This window comes from Miscanthus floridulus, chromosome 15 (genome assembly GCF_019320115.1).
Source record: "Miscanthus floridulus cultivar M001 chromosome 15, ASM1932011v1, whole genome shotgun sequence".
Taxonomy (NCBI): domain Eukaryota; kingdom Viridiplantae; phylum Streptophyta; class Magnoliopsida; order Poales; family Poaceae; genus Miscanthus; species Miscanthus floridulus.
The window spans coordinates 57078073-57100712 of NC_089594.1; the positions used below are offsets into that span (position 1 = coordinate 57078073).

General features: G+C 45.3%; 1 protein-coding gene across 1 annotated transcript; it reads left to right on the forward strand.

Annotated features, from left to right (window-relative positions):
- Nucleotides 1-3680: 3680 nt before the first annotated feature.
- On the forward strand, nucleotides 3681-22438 carry LOC136507491 (vacuolar protein sorting-associated protein 26A-like; the record flags this gene model as incomplete). The annotated part of the gene is made up of 5 exons (XM_066502200.1): nucleotides 3681-3814; nucleotides 20550-20616; nucleotides 20812-20856; nucleotides 21656-21711; nucleotides 21805-22438. Coding segments are annotated over 5 exons (729 nt in total), but the record flags the coding sequence as incomplete, so codon positions are not given.
- Nucleotides 22439-22640: the final 202 nt, after the last annotated feature.

A 22640-nucleotide genomic window follows, 5' to 3' on the forward strand; every position in this document is an offset into this window, starting at 1 on the left:
TTCTTTCTCCTCTTTGCAGGGCCCTCCTCGTACGGAATCCCTGTAATGAATTTGCAACATGAATAGTTGCACCTAAATCAATCCACCAAGTAGATTTTGCATAACTTAAATACAAGGATTCATCTATGAATGTAATGAAATCCTCACCTCTCTTTAGAAGGCTCTTCAGGAAGTCTGGACAGTCTCTCTGGTAGTTTTCATGCTTCTTGCACCATTTACACTGATCCTTCTCAACTTGAGCATTGTTGTTCTTTAGATGGTGGTCATTCTGAGGGGCTTTCCCTTGAGGTTTGGCATTCTTATTGAAATTTTCTTCTTGTTGTCCTTCATAAGGTTAGCAGAGTCACCTATAAGGATTTTAGCCTCTCCTCTTGTTAAACACATATTGCGATAAGCTTCTCTATATCCCACTTATTGGGCTACATGTTGTAATTAACAACAAAAGTTTCATATTCCTTTGGCAAGGAAGCAAAAACCAAATGAATCAGGAAATCATCCTTGAGCCCCTAATCCATTGGCTTCAGCTTTGAAGCCGTGTCGCTCATCTTCAGTATGTGCTCTCTGATACCGCTACCAGTATATTTTTCATTGAATAATTTCTTGATCAAAGTACTAGCATAAGCCTTTGAAGAGCTAATGAACTGACTCTCCACCTTCTTAAGATACTCTGTGGCGGTATCATAATCTGGGATAGACCCTCTTATCGCATCTAAAATTGTGGACTTAGCCACCATCAAGCACTTGCGGTTTGAAATGTCCTATTTCTTGCGTTCGAGATCATACTTCATCTGCCCTTCTACATGATCTTGCGCCGAGCAGTGAAATCAACATCAATCTCATTATCTTCCCTCACTGGGTCCACTGGCTCAGATGGACACAGAGAGGTAAGCGCTAGGTCATTTTTAGACAGCGCAAGTGCTAGTTCATACTCACTAGTAGAGAAATAACCTTTCATCCGCTTCGATTTTGGGCTTTAGTCTCAGTATTTTTTGCGTCCAGGAGTAAAGGAAGAATTAGTCCTGGTTGAAGCTACCAACAGGGACTAAAGGCCCCTATCCTGGCACACTTTCGCAGTTAGTCCTGGTTGGTGTTACCAACCCGGACTAAAGGTCCTTCAACCTTTAGTCCCGGTTGGTAATACCAATCGGGACTAAAGGGTGATCTTTTAGTCTCGGTTGGTGTCACCAACCCGGATTAAAGGTCTCCCACCCAGGACTAAAGGTACCCCACAAGTCAATTCAAAAGGAGAGTGTCCAGGACCCTGTCACATGTGGTGTACAGCTGAATTAGTAAGGAGTTTATGCTCGAGGAAAGAGGTCCTAGGTTCGAATCTCACACATCGCAAGAGAGGTCTCCCTACAATTTTGTTTATTTTTCTCCTGAGGATGGACCTTTAGTCCTGATTATGTGACCCGGGACTAAAGGCCAGGACCTTTAGTCCCGGATTCGTAGTCTCGGTTGGGAAACCGGGACAAAAGCCAGTTCCCAACCAGGACTACAACCCATTTCTCTACTAGTGACTTCTCTCGCCATACCCTGTAGTTGCCCCATTTAAGAGGCGGTATGTGCAAGATAAAAGCCATTGGTTTGAGTCATGAAAACACCGTCAGTGATAGTGAGAAAATATGACATCATAATTGCATGTTGTAATTTAACGTTGGTCAAAATTAAAACATTCAACATTCTTATACACTAATTCTGCATCACCGTTGGGCAGAAATAGAATTAATGCATGGAAAACTTATGAATAAATATTATAATTTTGCTATTATCAACGTTGGTCGGAAAAATAACAATATTATAATTTACTGATTAAAAATGACTACTCTTCAAATTAAATTGTCCCGTTTGTTTGAATTTAATTAGAAGATAATAAACTTTAACATTGCAGCGGAAAGATGAAAAAATTCATTATCTATTTTTTAGAAGCATTTAACTTTTCTCAACTATTCTCTGAAAAATTATCTCGTTGGTTCAAATTTTGACAAAGATTTTAAACTAGACAAATATCATAAAAAATTGCTTCTAAAAAAGAATAAAACATAAACTCATAGTTCACTGTTCATTTGGCCCAAGCAGCAAAGCGGCCCAGCCTGTTCTGCTCTCACGCGCGCTGCTCCTTCCCAGGCCGCAACCTGGGCCTGGGTCGACAAAGCCGCCTGCTGCGCACGCCCGCCTGGACCGAATGCTGGCCCGTTCGCTCTGCACCGTCCATCTCAGATCGACGGTCGAGCGCGCTCCTCGGCGGAACAAAAACCGACACGTGATGTCTCTCCCAAACCCTAGGCCCATTCGTCTCCCTCCCCTTGCTCTCTCAGCGCAGTGAGCAGCAGCGGCCGAGCGAAAGCCAAGAGGTGATGGCGCCGTTGCCGGCCCCCTCGCTGGCGCGCGTGCTCCCCAGCGGGTGAGCGCGCCGTCGTCGAGATGCCCTTGGCCAGAGCTCGCGCAAGCCTGATGAGCCGCAGCGGCTCGACCTTCTTGTCGCGCGCCGACGAGACGACAGCGCGGTGCAGCGGCGAGGTAAGCCGTCTCCCAAGCCCTTCCCCTTTCCCCTTCTTTCTGATTTGGATCTCGCTCTATTATTCTCGGATCTTGTCCGATTGGGGTTAGAGTTAGGGTTAGGGTTTGAGTACTATTCTTCTTCCCTGAGCTTTCTACGTGGGCTAGGGTTAGGGTTCGAGTTCCTTTTCAAACCCGAGATCTTTTCTTACTCTTTTTCTTCACCCGATTTGGGTTTAGGGTTCGATGAACCCTCTGCTTAGATCCGAAACGGATCTATCACCTCCTTCTAAATGTTGCTACTCGGTTTTCTTTAATGATAGGGGTCTTCAATTTCTGGGAACAGAGGCTAGTTAGTAATTATTATCAAAGAATTATTTTGCTGCTAAATGCTGTGTTCTCATCCTTAGATTCTGAGCTTTATATGTTTCATTTGTTCTGTATCATTATCTTCTGTACCTTAATGCTTAAATGACTAAATCTTTAGCCCTCTTAGGTAAATCATTGTACTCCCTCCGTCTAGAAAAACATGCAATTCTAGCACAGTGTCATGGTTTAGTATCTCAAGTTTGATTAATTATAGATAAAAAAATATCAATATTTATGATGTCAAATAAATACCAATAGATTAATTGCAAAATGTATTTTCTTAATAAATTAATTTAATGTCATAAATGTGAATAATATTCACTAGAAACTTGGTCAAACATAAACTACTTTTGCCAGCACGCAACCCGTAGTTGCATGTTTTCTTAGACAGAGGGAGTATCCTCCAAAAGGGTTGTAATGTGTCAATAGAATCGTATGATGTCAAAGTGGGCGTTACAGTTTACAAGTTACATCAACATTTACATTCATTTTTGTTAATTAATCAAATTTTTACAGTTGATGATTCTTTTTTAACAAATGAAAGTAAAGTGAAGCCCTATGAAAGCTAGGTTCAGATTTATCAAGGCAACGAGAAAAACAAATGAAAACCACTTCTTTTAGTTAGACTGCTGGTGTAAAACCAAAATGCCAAATCAACTGTCTTGGCTATAAAGTAGAAATCTTGGTTAGTACCTAAGATGTCTCAAAAGGGTGTCCTCAACTTTGTGTTCTGCTAGTGGCAAATTGATCAAGTGCTACTGATGATTGCTCTGCATACATGTTATTATTGTGTGAAAGCTATTATGACTTGAAATGCACTGTTTGTCCATGCAGTACGTGAGTTAGATATTCCTGGTGAAATCTATGAAAGGAAGACGTTTCCATTTGAGTTTTCAACTGTTGAAATGCCATACGAGTCTTACAATGGGACAAATGTCAGACTGAGGTAAGCAAGTGCTACGATTTAGAGCTGGACTTCTATTATGTTTTGTTTTACATTTTTACTGCTGCTAAAGTTTTTAGTGATAAATTTTGGTTTTGCAAAAACTCCTGGACCATGTTTGGTATTGGTTTATCTTACGGCACTACGTAGAAAACGATTTTTAGCAACGGTTCGATTTTTTTTGTAGGGGCGGCCGGTGATGGAGCCGCCCCTACAGTGATGTGCTCGGGTGCCCAGACACCAGCCGCCTCTACAAATGGAACAGCAGGGGCGGCTGGTGTCGACGAAATATGGTCGGCAGACTACCTAAGGGTACACTACTAGACTCGCATGCCCAGAAACCCTCGGCAAAGGCTTTGCCGAGGGCTGCCCTCGGCAAAGACCCCTCGGGGAATTTTTAGACGGCGAAGGGGTCTTTGCCGAGGGCCCTTTATCGGGCACTCGACAAAGCCTTTGCCGAGGGCCAGGACGGCCCTCGGCAAAGAAAAGAAGCCGTCAGGCGCCGGCGCCATTGGCGGTTTCTTTGCCGAGGGCCAATCCTCGGCAAAGAAATGGGTTTTTTTTGAACTTTTTTGCCGAGGGTCGGCCCTCGGCAAATAATTTTTTTTATTTTTTTAAAAAACCTTTGCCGAGGGCCTCCTCCCTGGCCCTCGGCAAAGAAATTTTCATGATTTTCCCAAAAAAAAAACTTTGCCGAGGGCTATTGCCTGGGCCCTCGGCAAAGAAATGGTTTTTTTTTGAATTTTTTTTTAAAACCTTTGCCGAGGGCCTGCTCCCTGGCCCTTGGCAAAGAAATTTTTAGGATTTTTCCCAAAAAAATCTTTGCCAAGGGCTATTGCTAGGGCCCTCGGCAAATGACCCTTCTTTGCCGAGGGCCTTGGTCACTGCCCTCGGCAAAGAGGCAGAATTTTTTTTTTGTTTTTTTGCATTCCATCGACACAAGCATTTCATATATATACATATATATATATATCACATAGAACCCATTTTCTCACAATATATCACAACCATAATTGTGAACCACAAATCACAATATATTACAACGACAAGTCACATGTTCATCATCATTCACATGTTTATTACGACAAGTTAATGAAATTCAAGCACAAGTCACAACCATAAATCACAAATCATGCTAAAGTCCAACCACATCACCTAGCACGAGTCCTCATCAAGCTAGCCTATGAGACGATGGTGAAGGAAAAGCAGGATCACCCGGTGACGCACTAGCGGGTTGATTGGAACCCGTGGACGAAAGCTACACAAAGGAGCAGAGATTGCATATGTGAGTAATTCGGGAAAACAGTTTTGGAACTTAGAGATTGCATCTAGTAATCTAGGAATACAAAAAGATTAGACTCAATTGAAAATTTCGGCAGCACCTCCCCTGCACGGGGAGGTTTCCAAAACCTGCAAGAAACGTCGACATCCACAACGGCACGAAGGCCGACATACATGCAAAGCACAAGCAAAAAGTGAACTTTCATACTTACAGGAGTAGCTGCAGGAGTAGGGGGTGGAGGAGCTGAAAACTGCACAGGTACACCCGATGCTTGCCCAAGACTTTGCATGATCACCATCATCTCCGCCATCTGCTTCTGCGCGGCCTCGAATGCGACCTTCTGGGCCTGTAGCTGTGCGGTCAGCTCCACGTTCTGCTCTTGACTTTGCCTTTTTGTTTCTTGCAGCTCGGCCTGCAATATTTCACTCCAATGTATCAGTAATACAAATCTAATTTAGGTGTGTAAATATCTACGTACGACGAGTAAAACAGGAATTACCTGGAGTGCTTGGACCTGCTGCAGTGCTGGAGAAGGCCGTGGACATATGGGCTGGCTGGAGCTCGTGCTCCGTGCTCGGATAGCGTCGAGGGAGGGAACAGTGGTGGAGTCGATGGCACCGTCTACAATCCACAGCTGCCTATGCTTCTTGCCTCCTCTGAGCCTCATGATCGCCTCTGCATCAATGGGCTCAGTGCGCACATTGTAATCTTCCCCATAGATCTCCCTTACCGTTGATGTGTACTCTTGGACTTTAGTGTACACGTTTGGACCGGAGTACGCCTGGGGTGGGGTAGCCGGGTCGAAGGAGACAGAGGACGACGCCCTGCCCATGTGGGACATAGCGCACGCAGAGAACTCCGAGACCTCCTCACCCGGGTGCGCAGCCTCCTGCGATAAAGACGGGAAGATGGTGAGAAATCAAGCAGAATTGAGCATCAAAATAAATGAAAGAAATCACTTACATATGCTTGTTTGTATCCAGGGAGGCTACAGCTACCTTGATGGTGAGTTGGACCTTGCCTCATCAGACGCTGTTCCCGCTGCCTCTCGTGCGTGTCAACAAAGTCCTATGATAACCACTTGTCCACGATCATGGCCCACCACTCGGGATACGATCGGCACCACTAGGGAATCACCTACAAGTCATCGAGTATTTGACATATAAGAAGATAAAATTGAACCTACTTAATATCAAAATGAATCATTATGAATATTATTCGCCTACCTCAAGGTACTGGTCCCGGGTCAGCGTAATCCGTCTTGCTTGAGGCTAGGGGAGGCACTGCCTAAGTACCGACCTGTAGTAGTCTATGTGGGCCTGGACGCGCCCATGGTGGTGCATCTCGGTGACGTACTTCCTACAAGCTACGGCAGCCGCCCGATCCGCCTGGGCCTCAAGTTCTTCTTCGGCCTTGAAATATTTCTGCATACAAAACTGATGTATCCATTCATTATTTCAATAAAAGATTTAACCAATGAATGCGATGTATTAAGCAATGTTGTGCGAGAGAGACTTACCCAAAACTCCACCAATACTCGCTCCTGCTTGTTGCGGTAAGTGTCATCCGTGACCAGCGCGTACCTGTCCCAGTTGGAGGCCGGCTTCCGCACCATTGGCTCTTCGGATAGTTGCACAATGCCAGGGTACCATTTCCTGCACAAAACACCAAGGATGCTCGCGGGGGTGTGTGCTGGAGTACCCGACAAAACCAACCAGGCCCTGCACAAGTGATTAAGAAAATTTATCAGTTTCTCTTAAGATTTCCAACATATCTTATGAAGTAGTTGTGATAACATCCATAGTTACTTACCTCTTTGCCATAGGCCGAATCACTGGGCGGTTGTGAGGAAGCGGAACCAGAGGGAGGCTCGTGGGACCTCGCTCGTAGAGAGTCTAGGTAGCGGTACCCTCTCCCTCGCCCTCGAGCGCCTCGCCTCCCTCGCCCTCGAGCACCTCATCTCCCTCGCCCGTCTGCTGACCCCTCTCGTCCTTCGACGAGGATGTGGCCATGGCCGTCATGTGCTCCTCCTCCAGCACCTCATCACGTGTCGAGGGAGGAGACCACTGCCTCCTGTGGCGGCTGTCCCTGGTCCTCCTCTCATCACCTCCTGCGGACGCTGCCCCGGACGATGACCCCTCACCTCGAAGGAGAGGGCGGTCTCTCCCGTAAACCAAGGGCATGTCACGGCGTGGACGTCTGCTCGCCATCTTTATCCAATCACCTACAATCACAAAGAATGAACAAGACTAATTAGTACATATATTAGAAATAGATTCAAAATATATAAACAAAACACAAATTAAAAAACCATAGTATTACATGTATTAGGAATAATCTTCATGATTGGGATCATAGGTCTCATCATCACTATCAAAATTGTCCAAATGGGCAACACTATCCGAAGGTTCTATGTTGTCATCGTCGTCATTGCCTAGAAGTAATCGCTCAAGCATTGCTATGTCCTTGGCATTTACCACCACATCTCCATCGACCTCATCATCAACCGTTTTGTTGTCTACTTCCATTTCGATTGCTTCGGGTAAGACTATCTCAAACATGCCTGGTAGCCCATCTTCTTGATAGAACTGTCCATCATATGTGTTTGCGTTGAAGTTGTAATCATCATTGTTTGGGGCAGGTAGTTTACCATGTGGAGATACCTGGTGCATAATAGCCCAACCCTTAAGATCCTCTTTGTCTTGGTTGGCGTATTGAGTATAATACACCTGCATGGCCTGTTGAGCCACAATGTTGACATCTTTTCCAGGATAGATGGAATCTTCTTGAATCTCGACTAGCCCAAGATGAGGGGTTCGTCTCATTGATCGAGGATTAAACCAGTGGCATTTGAACATGATAGGTTTGAGAGGTTCATCTCCATGAAATGAGAGTTCATAGATTTCCTCAACTCTACCATGATAGTCGAGGCCATCAGTGCCAGGCGTACAAACTCCGCTATTTGTGGTTTTTTGTTTGGGCCGAATCTGCTCGTAACTTGTTGTGTGGAAGCGATATCCGTTCACGTCATAGCCGGTAAATGACTTCACCCTAACGTCACAACTGTTTGCAACCTATTTCAACTCGTCACTCATGGACGAATCGGTCTGGGCCTGTAAGGTGAAGCATGATAGATCGTTATATTAATCAAACGTACGATCACCTTGGATGATCGAACGTACGAGCTAAATTGGACATTACCTTTTGTTTGAACCAAGAAATGAAATCTAGCCTCCCCGCTCCTGCACCCCACGAAACAAGGGTGTCTTGTTCATGCGAGGTAGGATCCCTTGATGAATGCCAGAATTCACGAACAAATTCCCTGTCCGAACGAGAATCAATGGGGTTGGATGCAGAATAGTGACGGCATATTGAAATAAGTTCGTTGAGAACTTACTTGATGAACGGCTGCACCTCGGTAAGGTTATTCAACACATATAGCATGATACTGCGCCACTCTTCATTTCCCAATAGCTTTGGGGTTGATCCACTTGCGCTGCTGAGTTGGCCTTAGAAAAGGCTCAGGGTCAATTTATTTTCGCCAGTATTATAATGAGGGGGTGGATTATGATTGCTAGGAAGGTTCGTCTTGTAGTATAGCGTTGTGAAGTTTGCCACCTCGTCCCGAAGGCATGCCTCTGCAATGGAAGCCTCAATTCTGGCTTTATTTGTATATTTTTTGCGAAGAGTCTTTAGACATTTCTCGATTGGATAGCACCAATGGCCCTGCGCAGCCCCCCAAACGTGCCTTGGACGGGAGGTGCACAATCAGATGTTGCATCAGCAAGAAGAAGCCGGGTGGAAAGATCTTCCCCAGCTTACAGAGCAACACAGGTGCCGCTTTTTCCAAGTCCTGAGCGACGGTCCAAGATATCTCCTTGGCACAAAGCTGGCGGAAGAAAAAGCTCAACTCTACTAGCACTTGCCAGACATGCTCAGGGACATAGCCTCGGACCATTGCTGGAAGAAGCCGCTCAATCCATATGTGGTAGTCATGACTCTTCATCCCGTTGACTCGTAGGGTGCCTAAGTTCACTCCCCTGCTAAGATTCACTGCATATCCATCTAGAAACATTAACATCTGGATCCATTTTAGTACCTCCCTCCTTTGATTGATTTGCAAGATGAAATTGACCTTAGGCCTTTTCTAGTTCTTGTTTCGGCCACTAGGAGGCTGCATCGCTTGATTCGGTCTATCGCACAACGTCGCTAGGTCCACTCTAGCCTTAATGTTGTCCTTAGACTTGTCAGTGTCCATGAGAGTTCCCCAAAGTGCCTCAGCGATATTCTTTTCAGTGTGCATTACATCAATGTTATGTGACAGAAGAAGGTCAACGAAATAGAGGAGCCTCGTCAAGCCGGATTTATGAGTCCACATATGTTCCTCACCATATCCCACAAAATCACCTTCTTCATTGGGCATGAGAGCATCTATCTAAACACGAACCTCGGCACCAGTCCTCAAGTGCGGTTTAGGGTCTGTCACTTTGACACCTTTCGTAAAGCTCTTGATGTCTTCTCTAAATTCATGGTCTAGAGGGAGGAACTGATGATGCTGGTCGAACGACGAATACTTGCCACCCTTCTTCAACCAAATGAACCTCACGGCTTCCTTGCATACTGGGCATGGGAACTTCCCGTGAACACACCAGGCGGCGAATAACCCATACGCCAGGAAGTCATCCAGGGAGTAGTGGTACCAAATGTGCATTTTGAAGCTTGTCTTTGTAGCTCGATCGTATGTCCATACCCCCTTCTCCCATGCGTGGATCAATTCATCAATCACAGGCTCCATGAACACACCCATATTACTCCCCGAGTGTCTAGGAATTATCAACGACAAGAATACGTTATGCCGTTGAAAGGAGATGCCGGGAGGAAGATTGAGGGGGATAACAAAAACGGGGCAGCATGTGTATGGGGCAGCCATCATTCTATAAGGATTGAACCCATCTATTGCCAGTGTGACATGTACATTATGGGCCTCAACTACTTTGTCACGATGTTTGTCATTGAAATACGTCCATGCTTCAGCATCAGACGGATGTACCATCTTCCCAGGATTGTACCATTTGCCATCTTTGTGCCATGTCATCTGTTTCACGGATTCCTTAGTCATGAATAGCCGTTGGATCCTCGGTAGGAAAGGAAGGTGCCATAGCACTCTCACGGGGATCAGAAGCTGCTTCTTCTGACCATCACCAGAGTCTACCTCTAGGTACCTGGAGGATTTACACTTCGAACAGTAATTTGCATCCTTGTGTTCTTTTCTAAATAGGACGCATCCCTTTGGACAAACATGTATCTTGTCATACAGCATCTTAAGCATACGAAGGAGTTTCTTTGCCTCGTACAAGTTTGTCGGCAAAGTGTGCTTCTTTGGTAGCATGGTGCCAAACACGGCCAACATCTTATCGAAGCCTTCTCGACTCAGGTTTAACTCGGCCTTCAACCCCATTACGTGTCCAATCGCATCCAGCTGAGAAATCATTGTACGCTCGTGAAGGGGTTTCTGTGCCGAGTCCAACATTTTGTAGAAGTCCTTTGCGGATTCCTCCATCTCCTCCTTCTCACGTCGTTCAGCGAAGTGAGCTTGGTGGGCGTCATCTAGTATGTCTGCTACCCCGGCATCATCATCAAAAGCCTCGAGGCGTGGTCTCACCACCTCCGCTCTTATACGATCTGCTTCACCATGGTAGATCCACTGCTGGTAGCCAGGCGTATAACCATTGAACACAAGATGTCTACCCATGGTCTTCTCGTCTACTTTTCTCCTGTTGTCACATTTGCTGCAGGGACACCAAACTAGAGAATGTCCTCCTGCTCCTGGGCGAAATGCATGTTTCAAGAAACCATCTGTCCCCTTCACCCATTCATAGTCGTAGTCACTCCCGCTTCTCTAGCCCATGTACATCCACTAACGGTCCTCCATCCTTTAACATTTATATCATAGAGTATTGTGACCATCAATTGCATCTACGCGGTGTTCCTACTGTCTAATAGGTGAGGATAGGTCCTAATCCCACCCGTGGATGCGTAGATGAGGTCAGTTTCCATGCTTCGCTCCTCTTCAAGACAGAATTTCGGCAGCACCTCCTTGCTGTTCTCCCTATACACGTCCTACAAGGGAGAGTGTGTATCCGAAGAACAATAGGGAGGTGTTGCTGAAACTCCTTCTCGGACCAGAGCGGACCATGGAAACTAACCCATCTATGCATCCATGGGCTGTCCAAAAAACGTGGACAATCCGAAATAGATACGGTCACAGATATGCAAAGATCTGCATACCTACGACCATATCTCTTTCGGACGGGAGACGCCTAACTGGGTTATGCGCGGGCTATGACAGACATGCAGAAAAAGACGTTATTTATACCTAGGGTGTCGGTGAAGTAAGGCTAGCGAGGTAGTGGTGAATTGATGCAGTGGCGAGGCGACGCAGTGCAGGTAGAACCGTGACGTCGATGAAGATGATCGGGGTCCTCTGGGTCCCCTCCAACATACTCTTCTCCTACATAAAAAGACAATAGGTTATTGTTTATTCAAAATTTCAGCAGCACCTCCCCTGCACGGGGAGGTTTCCAAAACCTGCAAAAAAATGACACAATGGCCGACATTCACAACGGCACAAAGGCCGACAACCACAATGGCATGAAGGCCCTCATATCAACTTATGGCATGAAGGCCCTCATATCAACTTACGGCACGAAGGCCCACACAACCACATATGGCACGAAGGCCGACAACGAGAGTTTTACCTAGGGTTGCGGTGGAGTCAGGCGTCGCGGTGCGGGGTCACTTTCTTCTCCGGCGAGGTCGAGTGGCGTTGGAGTACTCCTCTCCCCCTCTTCCCTTTCTTCTCTCCTTTTCCTCTTCTTCTCCTTATCTTCCCCTTCCTCCTTCTCCTCTTCTTCTCCTTTTCTTCCCCTTCCTCCTTCTCCTCTTCTGCTTCTCTTCTTCCTCCAACTTCACCCTCTACCTCCTCCCCTCCAACAGCAGCCGACGATGGGGGTGGCCTGGGGGCTGGGGTCGGGGCGAGAATGCTGGCGAGTGGGGGCCGCCGGAGGGCCGACCGGGGCGGCCGACCTCCCCTTGCTCGACGGAGATGGGGAAGGGAGGCAGGGCATGACCTTGGCCGCCACTGGGCGTGGTGGGGCGGCGGGGCGTGCTGGGCAGCCGAGCGCGGGGTGGTGGGGCGCGGTAGCGGGGTGCGCGGCGGCGGTGGTGGAGGCGTGAGGCGACCGGGGTGCACGCGCGGTGGTGGGGCGCGTGGTGCGGCTGGGCTCAGGGCGGCCGGGCATGCAGCAGCGGGCGCGCGGCGGCGGTGGTGGAGGCGCGGGGCGGCCGGGATACACGCGCGGCGGTGGGGCGCGCGGGGCGGCCGGGCTCAGGGCGGCCGGGGTGCACGCGCGGCGGTGGGGCGCGCGGGGTGACCGGGCTCGGGGCGGGCTGGCGCGCAGCGACTATGGTGGAGGCGCGGGGCAGCCGGGGTGCGCGCGCGTCGGTGGGGCGCGCGGGGTGGCCGAGCGCGCGGCGGCGGGTGCGCAGCGGCGGGGTGCGCGGCGGCGGTGGTGGAGGCGCGGGGGCCGACCGTGAGCGGGCGCGTGGGGAGGGAGATGTGGTTTCGATCGAGATTTTTTTTTGATAGGCTGCGGCCCGATTTAGGTTTTGGCCCTTTGCCAAAGGCCCAGATCCAGGGCCCTCGGCAAAGATTTTTTTATTTTTTTTAAAATTCTTTGTCGAGGGCCACGGGCCAGGCCCTCGGCAAAGAGCCCTCTGTATTTTTTTTTTATTTTTTGAACCTAGTTTTTTTGTGGGGCTATAATACTTTATTTAAAATTCAATTTTAAAATTTGGGCCAATTTTGACTTTTTTTGATATATTTTCTTAATTTATTTTGTTTCTTTGATTTTTTTTTTGAATATATCAAATTTGAACTGCAGGTGCATGGAATATTGCAATGCAGTGTTTCAAAAAATGTTATTCATGTTAATTGGTGCATGTTGAGTCTCTATCCACGAAATCGCATCAAATTTCGCGCATCTTCTTCGCGTAACATGACGACCGACTTGTCGGAAAAGTGTTTTAAAATTATATAAAATCCATACGAAGTCTGAAAATCACGAAACTTGGCGAGATGTCATGTTATCGCATGTGTAGGCTATGGTAAAAATTGAGAAGGTTTCGAGCGAGTTGCGACGTCGGATGCCTAAAACCCAGACATCTCCACATGTGGCAACTCGCTCGAAACCTTCTCACTTTTTTACCACAGCCTACACATGCGATAACATGACATCTCGCCAAGTTTTGTGATTTTCGGACTTCGTATGGATTTTATATAATTTTAAAACACTTTTCTGGCAAGTCGGTCGTCATGTTACGCGAAGAAGATGCGCGAAATTTGAGGCGAGTTCATGGATAGGGACACAACATGCACCAATTAACATGAATAACATTTTTTGAAACACTACATTGCAATATTCCATACACCTACAGTTCAAATTTGATATATTCGAAAAAAATCAAAGAAACAAAATAAATTAAGGAAATATACAAAAAAAAGTCAAACTTGGCCCAAATTTTAAAATTGAGTTCAAAACAATGTATTGTAGCACTACAAAAAAACTGGGCTAAAAAAACCAAAAAAAAATTTCTTTGCCGAAGGCCTAGCCTGGCCCTTGGCAAAGGGCTTCTTTGCCGAGGGCCTCGCCTCGGGCCCTCGGCAAAGACGATTTATATAAAAAATTTTGGCCGAAAAACTAGTTCAAAAAAAATCTTTGCCGAGGGCCTAGTCTAGGGCCCTCGGCAAAGACTTTTTTAAAAAAAAAAATTTGCCAAAAAACTGGTTTCATAGAAAAAAAAACCTTTGCCGAGAGCCTAACGGGTAGCCCTCGGCAAAGCTTGATAGGAATGGCCACCGTGATCCAACCAGCCTAATTTGCTGAGGGCCGCGGCTCTCGGCAAATATTTGATTTGCCGTGGGCCTATCTTTGCTGAGGGCCGGACCCTCGGCAAAGGCCTCTTTGTCGAGGGCCATTCTTTGCCGAGGGCTCCTGTGGCTGGCCCTCGGCAAAGCACGCGTTTTTAGTAGTGGTATGCCCAAGGTAGTAGATTGTCGGCAGATCATATTTGTTGGCTCATCTTTACGATCTCAAATCCGCTGTAGATCATATTTGTTGCCAGGTTGCTCGCAAGTAGCAATGAAGTTATCGATGAATGCTTGCTTGAGCTCTTGCCAAGAGTCAAAGTAGTTCGCCGGCAAGCTGACCAGCCATTGGTGGCCTGCATGGCCGACGGCGACTGGGAAATAATTAGACATGACGTGCTCGTCAGCCATGGCTGATCTACACGTGGTTTCGTAGAGCATAACCCATAATTCAGGATTCTCCTTGCCGTCGTACTTCTGAAGTTTCTCAAGCTTGAAGTTCTAGGGCCATATGACTTGGCGAAGGTGAGAAGTAAACTGCTTCAAACTCGGAGGGCCATGGGTAGTATCGTATTCCATATGGCGATAGCTTTCACGGGATGCACGATCGTTGGCCCTTTGGTTAATGCGATCACGCAGATCGCGTTCTCTGAGGTAATGGCAGAGATCGTTATTGCCATCACGGCGATCCCGATCACCATCCTGGTTGACCCTACGGCCATGGTTACCACGGCGATTGTCGCGGTTGTCCCGTTGATTATCATCCCGATTGTTGCGGCGGTTGTCATCCTGACCACCATCATGGCCACCGTTCCCACCTTGACGGTTGTCTGATGGGTAGTTGTTGCACGAGCCACGTTGGTTGGGTGGCTGTGAGCGACTTGAGTACTGGCGGCTATGGCTCAATTTGACTGAGACGGATGGAGCCCAGGCTTGATTTACAATCTCTACGGTCTAGGCCATAGCAGCCGTCAGGTAAGCTTGTATATCATCATGAACTGCCTGGGTTTCTGGGGTATTGGGTAGTCGTTGCATTGTCGCCATAGCAACAGCTACGTTGGCGCTTGGAGTCCTAAAGACCTGCTTGTCCCCCACCCTATCGAAGGCATTATTAAGGTCGCGTGGCTGGACCCTTATGCGTCATGCCTCCTCTTCTGCCTCGGCTACGATTTGTCAGCGATTAAACCTGTCAATATTGCGTGCTTCACGTGCTAGCCTTTCTTGTTCTGTTTCGCCCACTGCCGGTGGTTCATCATTACTGACAACATTGATCAAGTCCTCTCACCTTGGTGGGAAGGATGGGAATCGTGGGAACCCCGAGGCATGGTCATGATGCTGGAGCTCGGTGTGGATGGAGGCATTAGATGCGATGCCGGACAAGGAGCTTGAGCCACCCTCTTGAACTGTGTGGACGGATACTTCTTGATAATCCTCAATCCGGACCATGTTGACGAAGTTGCGTGGCCGTAGGGCTAGGCCTAGTAGTTCTCCATCGAGGCTTCGTACTCGAAGAGCCAGAGACCTGTCGCGGAGGCTGGCCAGCGATGAACGGAGCGCCCTTCAGGAGTAGATGTGACCACAAGATCTATATCGAGTCATGCAGGACGACTGGCCTGAGCTGGTCGGGTAGATCTGTTGTGGGTAGTGGTTACCTGCTCATTAGGTTGATTTTGAATCGAACTTACCAGAGCTAAGGTTTCAGCGAGTTTGGTGCCGACCCGATCGATGGAGTCGAGCAGGTCGGTGTTGTCGATCTGCCTCCCTTTGTAGCGAGGAAGCGGACGATGGGTTGTCGGCGTGGCTGAAGACGATGTAGGCGTGGCCAGAGCTAGATCCACCGTGGTCGGAGCCATAGCCGATGTAGGTGAAATAGTGGTCGATGCAGATTGAATCCGCGCCTCCTCTGTGGTCATGGCGATGAAGTCGTCGGAGCCAGTGGTCCAGGTGATCTGGCCGATGGTGAACATGAGGCCGTTCGGCGTAGCCATGGAAGCGGGGATGATGACCATCTTGTTCGCTTGGAGAGCAGTACGCACACCCCCTACCTGGCATGCCACTGTCGACGAAATATGGTCAGCAGTCTACCTAGGGGTATGCCCAAGGTAGTAGATTGTTGGTAAACAGATGCGCAAGCTACAAACAAGATGGTGACGTAAGACAGACATGAGGTTTTATCCAGGTTCGGCCACCGTGAAGGCGTAATACCTATGTCCTGCGTCTGATTGTATTGCTGTATGTCAATGAGAGATGTCTTTTAGAGGGGTCCCCTACCTACCTTATATAGTCCGGGGGGTAGGGTTACAGATCTGGAAACTAATCCACACCAGTTACAATTGCCATAGGCGGCCAGATAAGGATTCCTACTCTAACCGACCAGGATCTTGCTTGATCTCCAAATCTGTCTTGATTCCTTGCGCGGGACTCCGAACAGATTGACCGGGCCACGCGTCGTCTTCTAATGGGCCAGACCCCCTAGTCCAGGCCGGCCCAAGTCTAGCCGTAAGGGTATAGGGGTTAATACCCCCACAACTGGTGTTACAAGCCGCCCCTATAAATGGGGTCTGATTTGTAGGGGCGGCTCAATCACCAGCTGCCCCTAGAAATGGTATTGTAGGGGCGGCTGGTGATTGAGCCGGTCCTACAAATGGCCCCGTATTTATAGCTTCGATTTGTAGGGGCGGCTCAATCACCAGCCGCCCCTACAAATGCCCCCCATATAAAACAGATGCAGTACCTTCTTCCTCTTTGGGTCACTCACCCCAACCCATGAAAGAAAGGTGGGAAGGCCTTGGGCACCTCTCAAAAATTGCTCTACTAAGGGGGGAATATTTTGGTCTCAAATCCTTTGGTGGAGAGGTTGTAGAAGGTAAGAAAATGCTATTCCACACTTTTTTTGAAGTTTTAATGGTTGGTTAGTGAGTAATTAGAGTTTTATTTTTCTCTCTCTTCTATGGTGCTTGAGCTATTTATGAGCAAATTAGACCCAACTTTTAAATGTACTAGGGTAAATTAGGGAGGGGAACAAGATCATACCCTTATTTTGTCCATGTTTCTTGATTTTAGTGAACAATTAGTTAGTTTTATGGATATTTCATGTGCATGTGATCTAGATCTAGGGTTTGGTTTTTTTATTAATTTCGTTTTTGTAAATTTATGTTTGATGAAATTGGACTAGGGTTTGTATGAAAGATATTGGGTAAAGTATAATTATTGCTAATTGTTGTCTTTGAAATTATTTATTGTAATCAATAAATATGTATTTTAATTATTTATGGATAAATGGGTCATTAATTAATTTTCCTCTACCATGGTGTGTTTGTATGCTTCATGTAATTATATTAGATTTATATTCATATATATCTAAAGTATATACAATTATCCTCAAATAATTATTACTTTGATTCATTTTTATATATATCTGAATAAGTAGTCCTTTAATGTTTGTTTTGTTGTTGTTGTAAAAGATGGAGTACAGGAACTCTTGGATGTATGGTTCGTTAAGGTTCAAGGTAGGTTTCCGTGAAGAGGTGGATAAATTTATTAAAGCCGCAATGAAGCATGCAACGACATTGAAAGAGAATAAGGATACAATTATTTGCCCCTATAAAGATTGCAAGAACCGTATGGCATGGACAGATGTGACTATCATCAAATCACATTTGATTATGCGAGGATTTGTTGAGGACTACACAGTGTGGATTCATCATGGTGAAATGGTTATTGTTAACGACGAGGATGAGGAGAAATACGACGACGAAACCATAGAATCCCTGTCCCAATATTCAGCAGAGCTTGATGCACGAATGGATTTCGAGTTTGGTAATGAACAAGGTGGTGATGCTGGTGGTTGAGATGGTAATGATGAAGGTGGTGCCAATAATGATGGTGGAGCACGTGTCAGAGATAAAGATGATTTAGAGGACATGATTCAAACCCTTGGACCAGAGATTTTACTAAATAGCCCAAAAGGTCTAGAAAATTTGGAAAGAGTGACAAAAGCATCGAAGGAGACCGTGTATGGTGTTGAAAAGGGTTGTCCGACACATTAGACATTGCTACGTTTCATTCTTGAGCTGCTCATCCTGAAGGCTAAGTACGGCTGGTCAGACTGTAGTTTCAATGATCTATTGCATCTCCTATCATGGGTGCTGCCACAACCAAACTCAGTTCCCGCCAACACATACCAAGCGAAGAAGGTCATAAGTCCATTGACAATGGGGGTTGAAAATATGCATGCATGCCCCAACCACTGTATACTTTTTCGTGGCAAAACATTCAAGTCACTGGATAAATGTCCCCGGTGTGGGGCTAGCCGATACAAGAACAATGACCTTTACGGTGGGGACGAACCCTCCACAGGGAAAAAGAGGAATAAGAAGGGTACAAAAAAGGTGGTACAAGAATCTTAGCCCCCAGAGGACACTCCATTAGGCAACAATGCAAAGCAAAGAAGAATTCCTGCCCTAGTAATGTGGTACCTGCTAGTGACTGACCGCTTGAGACGTATGTTCCTAAACCCTAAAGAAGCCGCACTCATGACATGGTGGGATGATGAGCGCAAGGTGGATGATGATAAGATTGCACACCCAGCTGATTGTAGTCAGTGACAAAGGTTTGATGAGAAGCACAAAGAATTCAGTGATGACCCAAGGAATGTACGGTTTGGCTTGAGCACCGATGGAATGAATCCCTTCAATAAGAGGATGAGCAACCACAACACATGGCTAGTGATCTTGACCATGTACAACATCCCAACATAGTTGTGTTAGAAGAGAAAGTACCTTCTCCTCACTATTCTTATTTCTGGCCCTAAACAACTAGGCATTGATATAGACATGTTCCTCGAGCCCTTGATGCAAGAAATGGAGAGGCTATGGAGGCATGGGGAGCAGATGTACGATGCGTTCCAAAAGGAGGACTTCATATGTAGAGTAATAATATTTGTTACTACCAATGATTACCCCGTGCTGTTTGCTTTGTCTGGACAGATCAAAGGGAAGACGGGATGCTTGGTTTGCTTGGATGGTACTACATGGGTGTACCTGGATGCATCCAAGAAGATAGTTTACCTAAAGAACCAATGCTTCTTAAAGACAAGTCACAAGTACCGCAGCAAATTGTTCTTTATATTTTATGACAACGCCTCAGAGATTGAACCCCCTCTAGAGAGACGTCATAACAGAGAACATGTGTACAGAATGGTGAAAAACATACGCGTCATCTATGGAAAGAAGAATCCGGATGGGACGAACAGAGATAGAAGCACACCTCCTGTCGAAGGCGTACCTTTCAAGAAACAATTGATCTTCTTTCAGTATCTACCTTATTGGCTAGACTTAGAGGTCCCCCATGCCATTGATGCTATGCACATGCAGAAGAATGTCTTTGAGAGTCTCATTGCTACCTTGATGGACACAGGCAAGTCAAAGGATGGTTTGAAAGCATAGAAATACATGGTGCAGCTAAACGTGATGCCACAGCTTCACCTGGTACCTGAGGCTAATGGAAAATACACTCTGCCCACGGCGTGCTTCAACCTAACACCAGACGAGAAGAGAGCTATATGCACTTTCCTGAGGGGGATCAAAGTCTCGACTGGGTTTTCAGCAAATGTGAAGAAGCTAGTGTCGATGAAGGACTTGTTAATAACACACTACAAGGCTCACGATTGCCATGTGATGCTGACAGACTTGTTACAATGGGACAAATGTCAGACTGAGGTAAGGAAGTGCTACGATTTAGAGCTGGACTTCTATTATGTTTTGTTTTACATTTTTACTGCTGCTAAAGTTTTTAGTGATAAATTTTGGTTTTGCAAAAACTCTTGGACCATGTTTGGTATTGGTTTATCTTACGGATAACTTGAAATGTTGAATTTAATTGCACTTTTGAATTTTCCCTGTCTAAATACTGTTATTCACTTAAAATCTTTATTTAAATGTTCTAAGGCCAAGATTTTTATATTCCCAGTATATAGTGTGAAAACTAGTTACCAGAGGCATTGGGAGGTTGCTATCTTGTCTGTCACAATGTCTTAATATCTTCTTTCCAACGACTTATAAGTTGGAACATGTGGAAAGTTCATAGAAGATCTGACGTCTAATACCTTTTACCGCCTTTACAGGCTTGACATAGGGTGGTGGCGTGGTGCCATTTGTGTAGTTCCATTAATCCATTGATTAGGGTTGTGCCTTTCTCTATGATAAGGATACATGGTTGAATTGCTGTTTTAGAACATATGTCTTCCTGTGAAAGATGCTAGTAAATTACAAATACACTCTTCTTAATATTTGGCTACTAAAATTTGAGAGAACCATCATATTTTTCTCATACTTGTCTATTTCGCCTCAAGAGATCTGATGACTAGTCTACTGTTAACCATATCGCATATAAATTTTGCATCTGTATACTGTCAACTTGGGCCCCCTCTTATGTCATTTCACTTGTTTGAAATGTCCTGCATAAAATGTTCATATGCTAGCGAAGAACTGAAGCACCTGTGAATACCAAGTACCCTTTATGTTTTGCAGGTACATTTTGAAGGTGACAATTGGCAGAAACTATGTTGGGAATATTGTCGAGTACTGGGATTTCTGTGTAAGTTGTTAACTGCTATTATACTTATCAGATTTTTTTTTGTTATGTTTATCACTATGCATATACGTGCACCATTCTAGTTGTGCCATTCTTAAGATGAACTAACTCATTAAAGACAATTCTTAATTTAATGTGTTCCAGCAATTAGCAAATTGCAGAGTTTATTCAGCATAATGATTTCTATTTTGTTTGCAGGTGAGAAACTACTCACCTGTCCCTACAATCAATAACAGCATTAAGGTGAGGTCTTATTTTCTTATTAATGGGAACTCTTCATTTGATGCTTGTAAGATACTCTAGCAACTTAGCATATAACTTGACCATGTTAGATTGAACTGGTACAGTTTCCCATATCGGCATTGTGTGTGCCTGGGGCCTTAACAATGTTGACAATACTCTGAATTTTTATCAGTCTTGTTTTGATAAAATGGAATATTTCATAGCCGAATAGAAACTTTTGTCCCCTTTTAAGAATGGATACTTTTTTTTTAACTTGGACATGATCCAGGTATCAAATCTTGAAAATATCAGATTTGGAAGTTTGAAAGCAAGAAAAGAGATAAATTAGCTTGTTGTTGGTTACCACCCCAGGTCCTTTTCTTTTTGCGGAAAACACAGTTCTTGATGTCTGAGTAATTAGTCTGTCTGATACTCTGATATGATATTACCATTCTGACCTCTGATGTAATTGAAACATATATTGGAACCAGAAGGGAGAATGTTTAGATGTGCAAACAAAAGCCTTGTAGTTTTCTGACCCTACGTACCATTTTGAGATCGTTATATTACACATATGGCTGTCCATTCTGTGGCTTGTGTTGTAATGTAAATGAGCAATGCTATCCTGATGGTTTTAATTTGATAATCTGATTGCTCCAAGTATATAGATTGAACTTCTCTGATGTGATGGAGTTCAGTTTAGTTACTTGACACTTTTTTATGATTTTAAACAGAGAAATTTAATGATTTATTTCTGTATCACTCTATTAAGCGATATACTTAACTGCATGTGTTTTTGCTTTGATGTTCCCCTTTTCAGATGGAAGTAGGAATTGAGGATTGCTTACATATTGAGTTTGAATACAGCAAAAGCAAGTAAGACCATAGCCGCATGCCTATCTGCTTTGTTCTGAGAAGTTGGTCACTTTGGAAACCTGCATGTTACTCATATTCCCCGTTTTTGTCCAGGTACCATCTCAATGATGTGATTATTGGGAAGATATATTTTCTTCTTGTCAAAATAAAGATAAAAAATATGGAGCTGGAGATTCGGCGTCGGGAATCAACAGGATCAGGCTCTAACACATATGTTGAAACTGAGACTCTTGCAATGTTTGAGTTGATGGATGGTGCTCCTGTGAGAGGTATGATAATGATTTTGTTGCCACTTTTTCATTTTTCGAATTCTAAATGTTTGGCCTCTGCCCTCAAGTTTAGACAATGTAGCGAGTGCTTCCTTCTTTGTTGTGAAGTATTCATATCCATTCTTGAGCTCATGGCTGCACTCTTTTTCACTTGTACGTACCTCAACTTCAAAGTAAAAAAGTACCTAAATACCTCAACTTGTGAGCAATTTCAAACATATATGATGAATTCACAATCTAGTTCATTTTGACTTTACTATGGGTGCTCTTGGTTTTAAATAGTCATGTGGATACTGATAACTGTAGTCCTCTCAGCTAGCTTCATCAGTCCCTTGTACAAGTTTTGCCATTTTGCTGGGAACTATAGATGTGGGTCCTGTCTGCAGTTGAATTAGGACCGGCTGCATGGATGCTCATCTTGGCAAATAGTCCATGATGCATAAATTGACAACTTTTCTTCAGATGTTCACCGCCATGATTTGTCAACACCACCTACGGTCACAGCACTCGGCAACGGGGTCCTTTGTCGTGTGCAACACTCGGCAAAGTGATCCAAAACGGCAATTTTTTATTTTTTTTACATTCCATCATAACAAATAAATTCATACAATCATATATCTCATCCATCACATATATATCTCATCTATCCACACATCCATC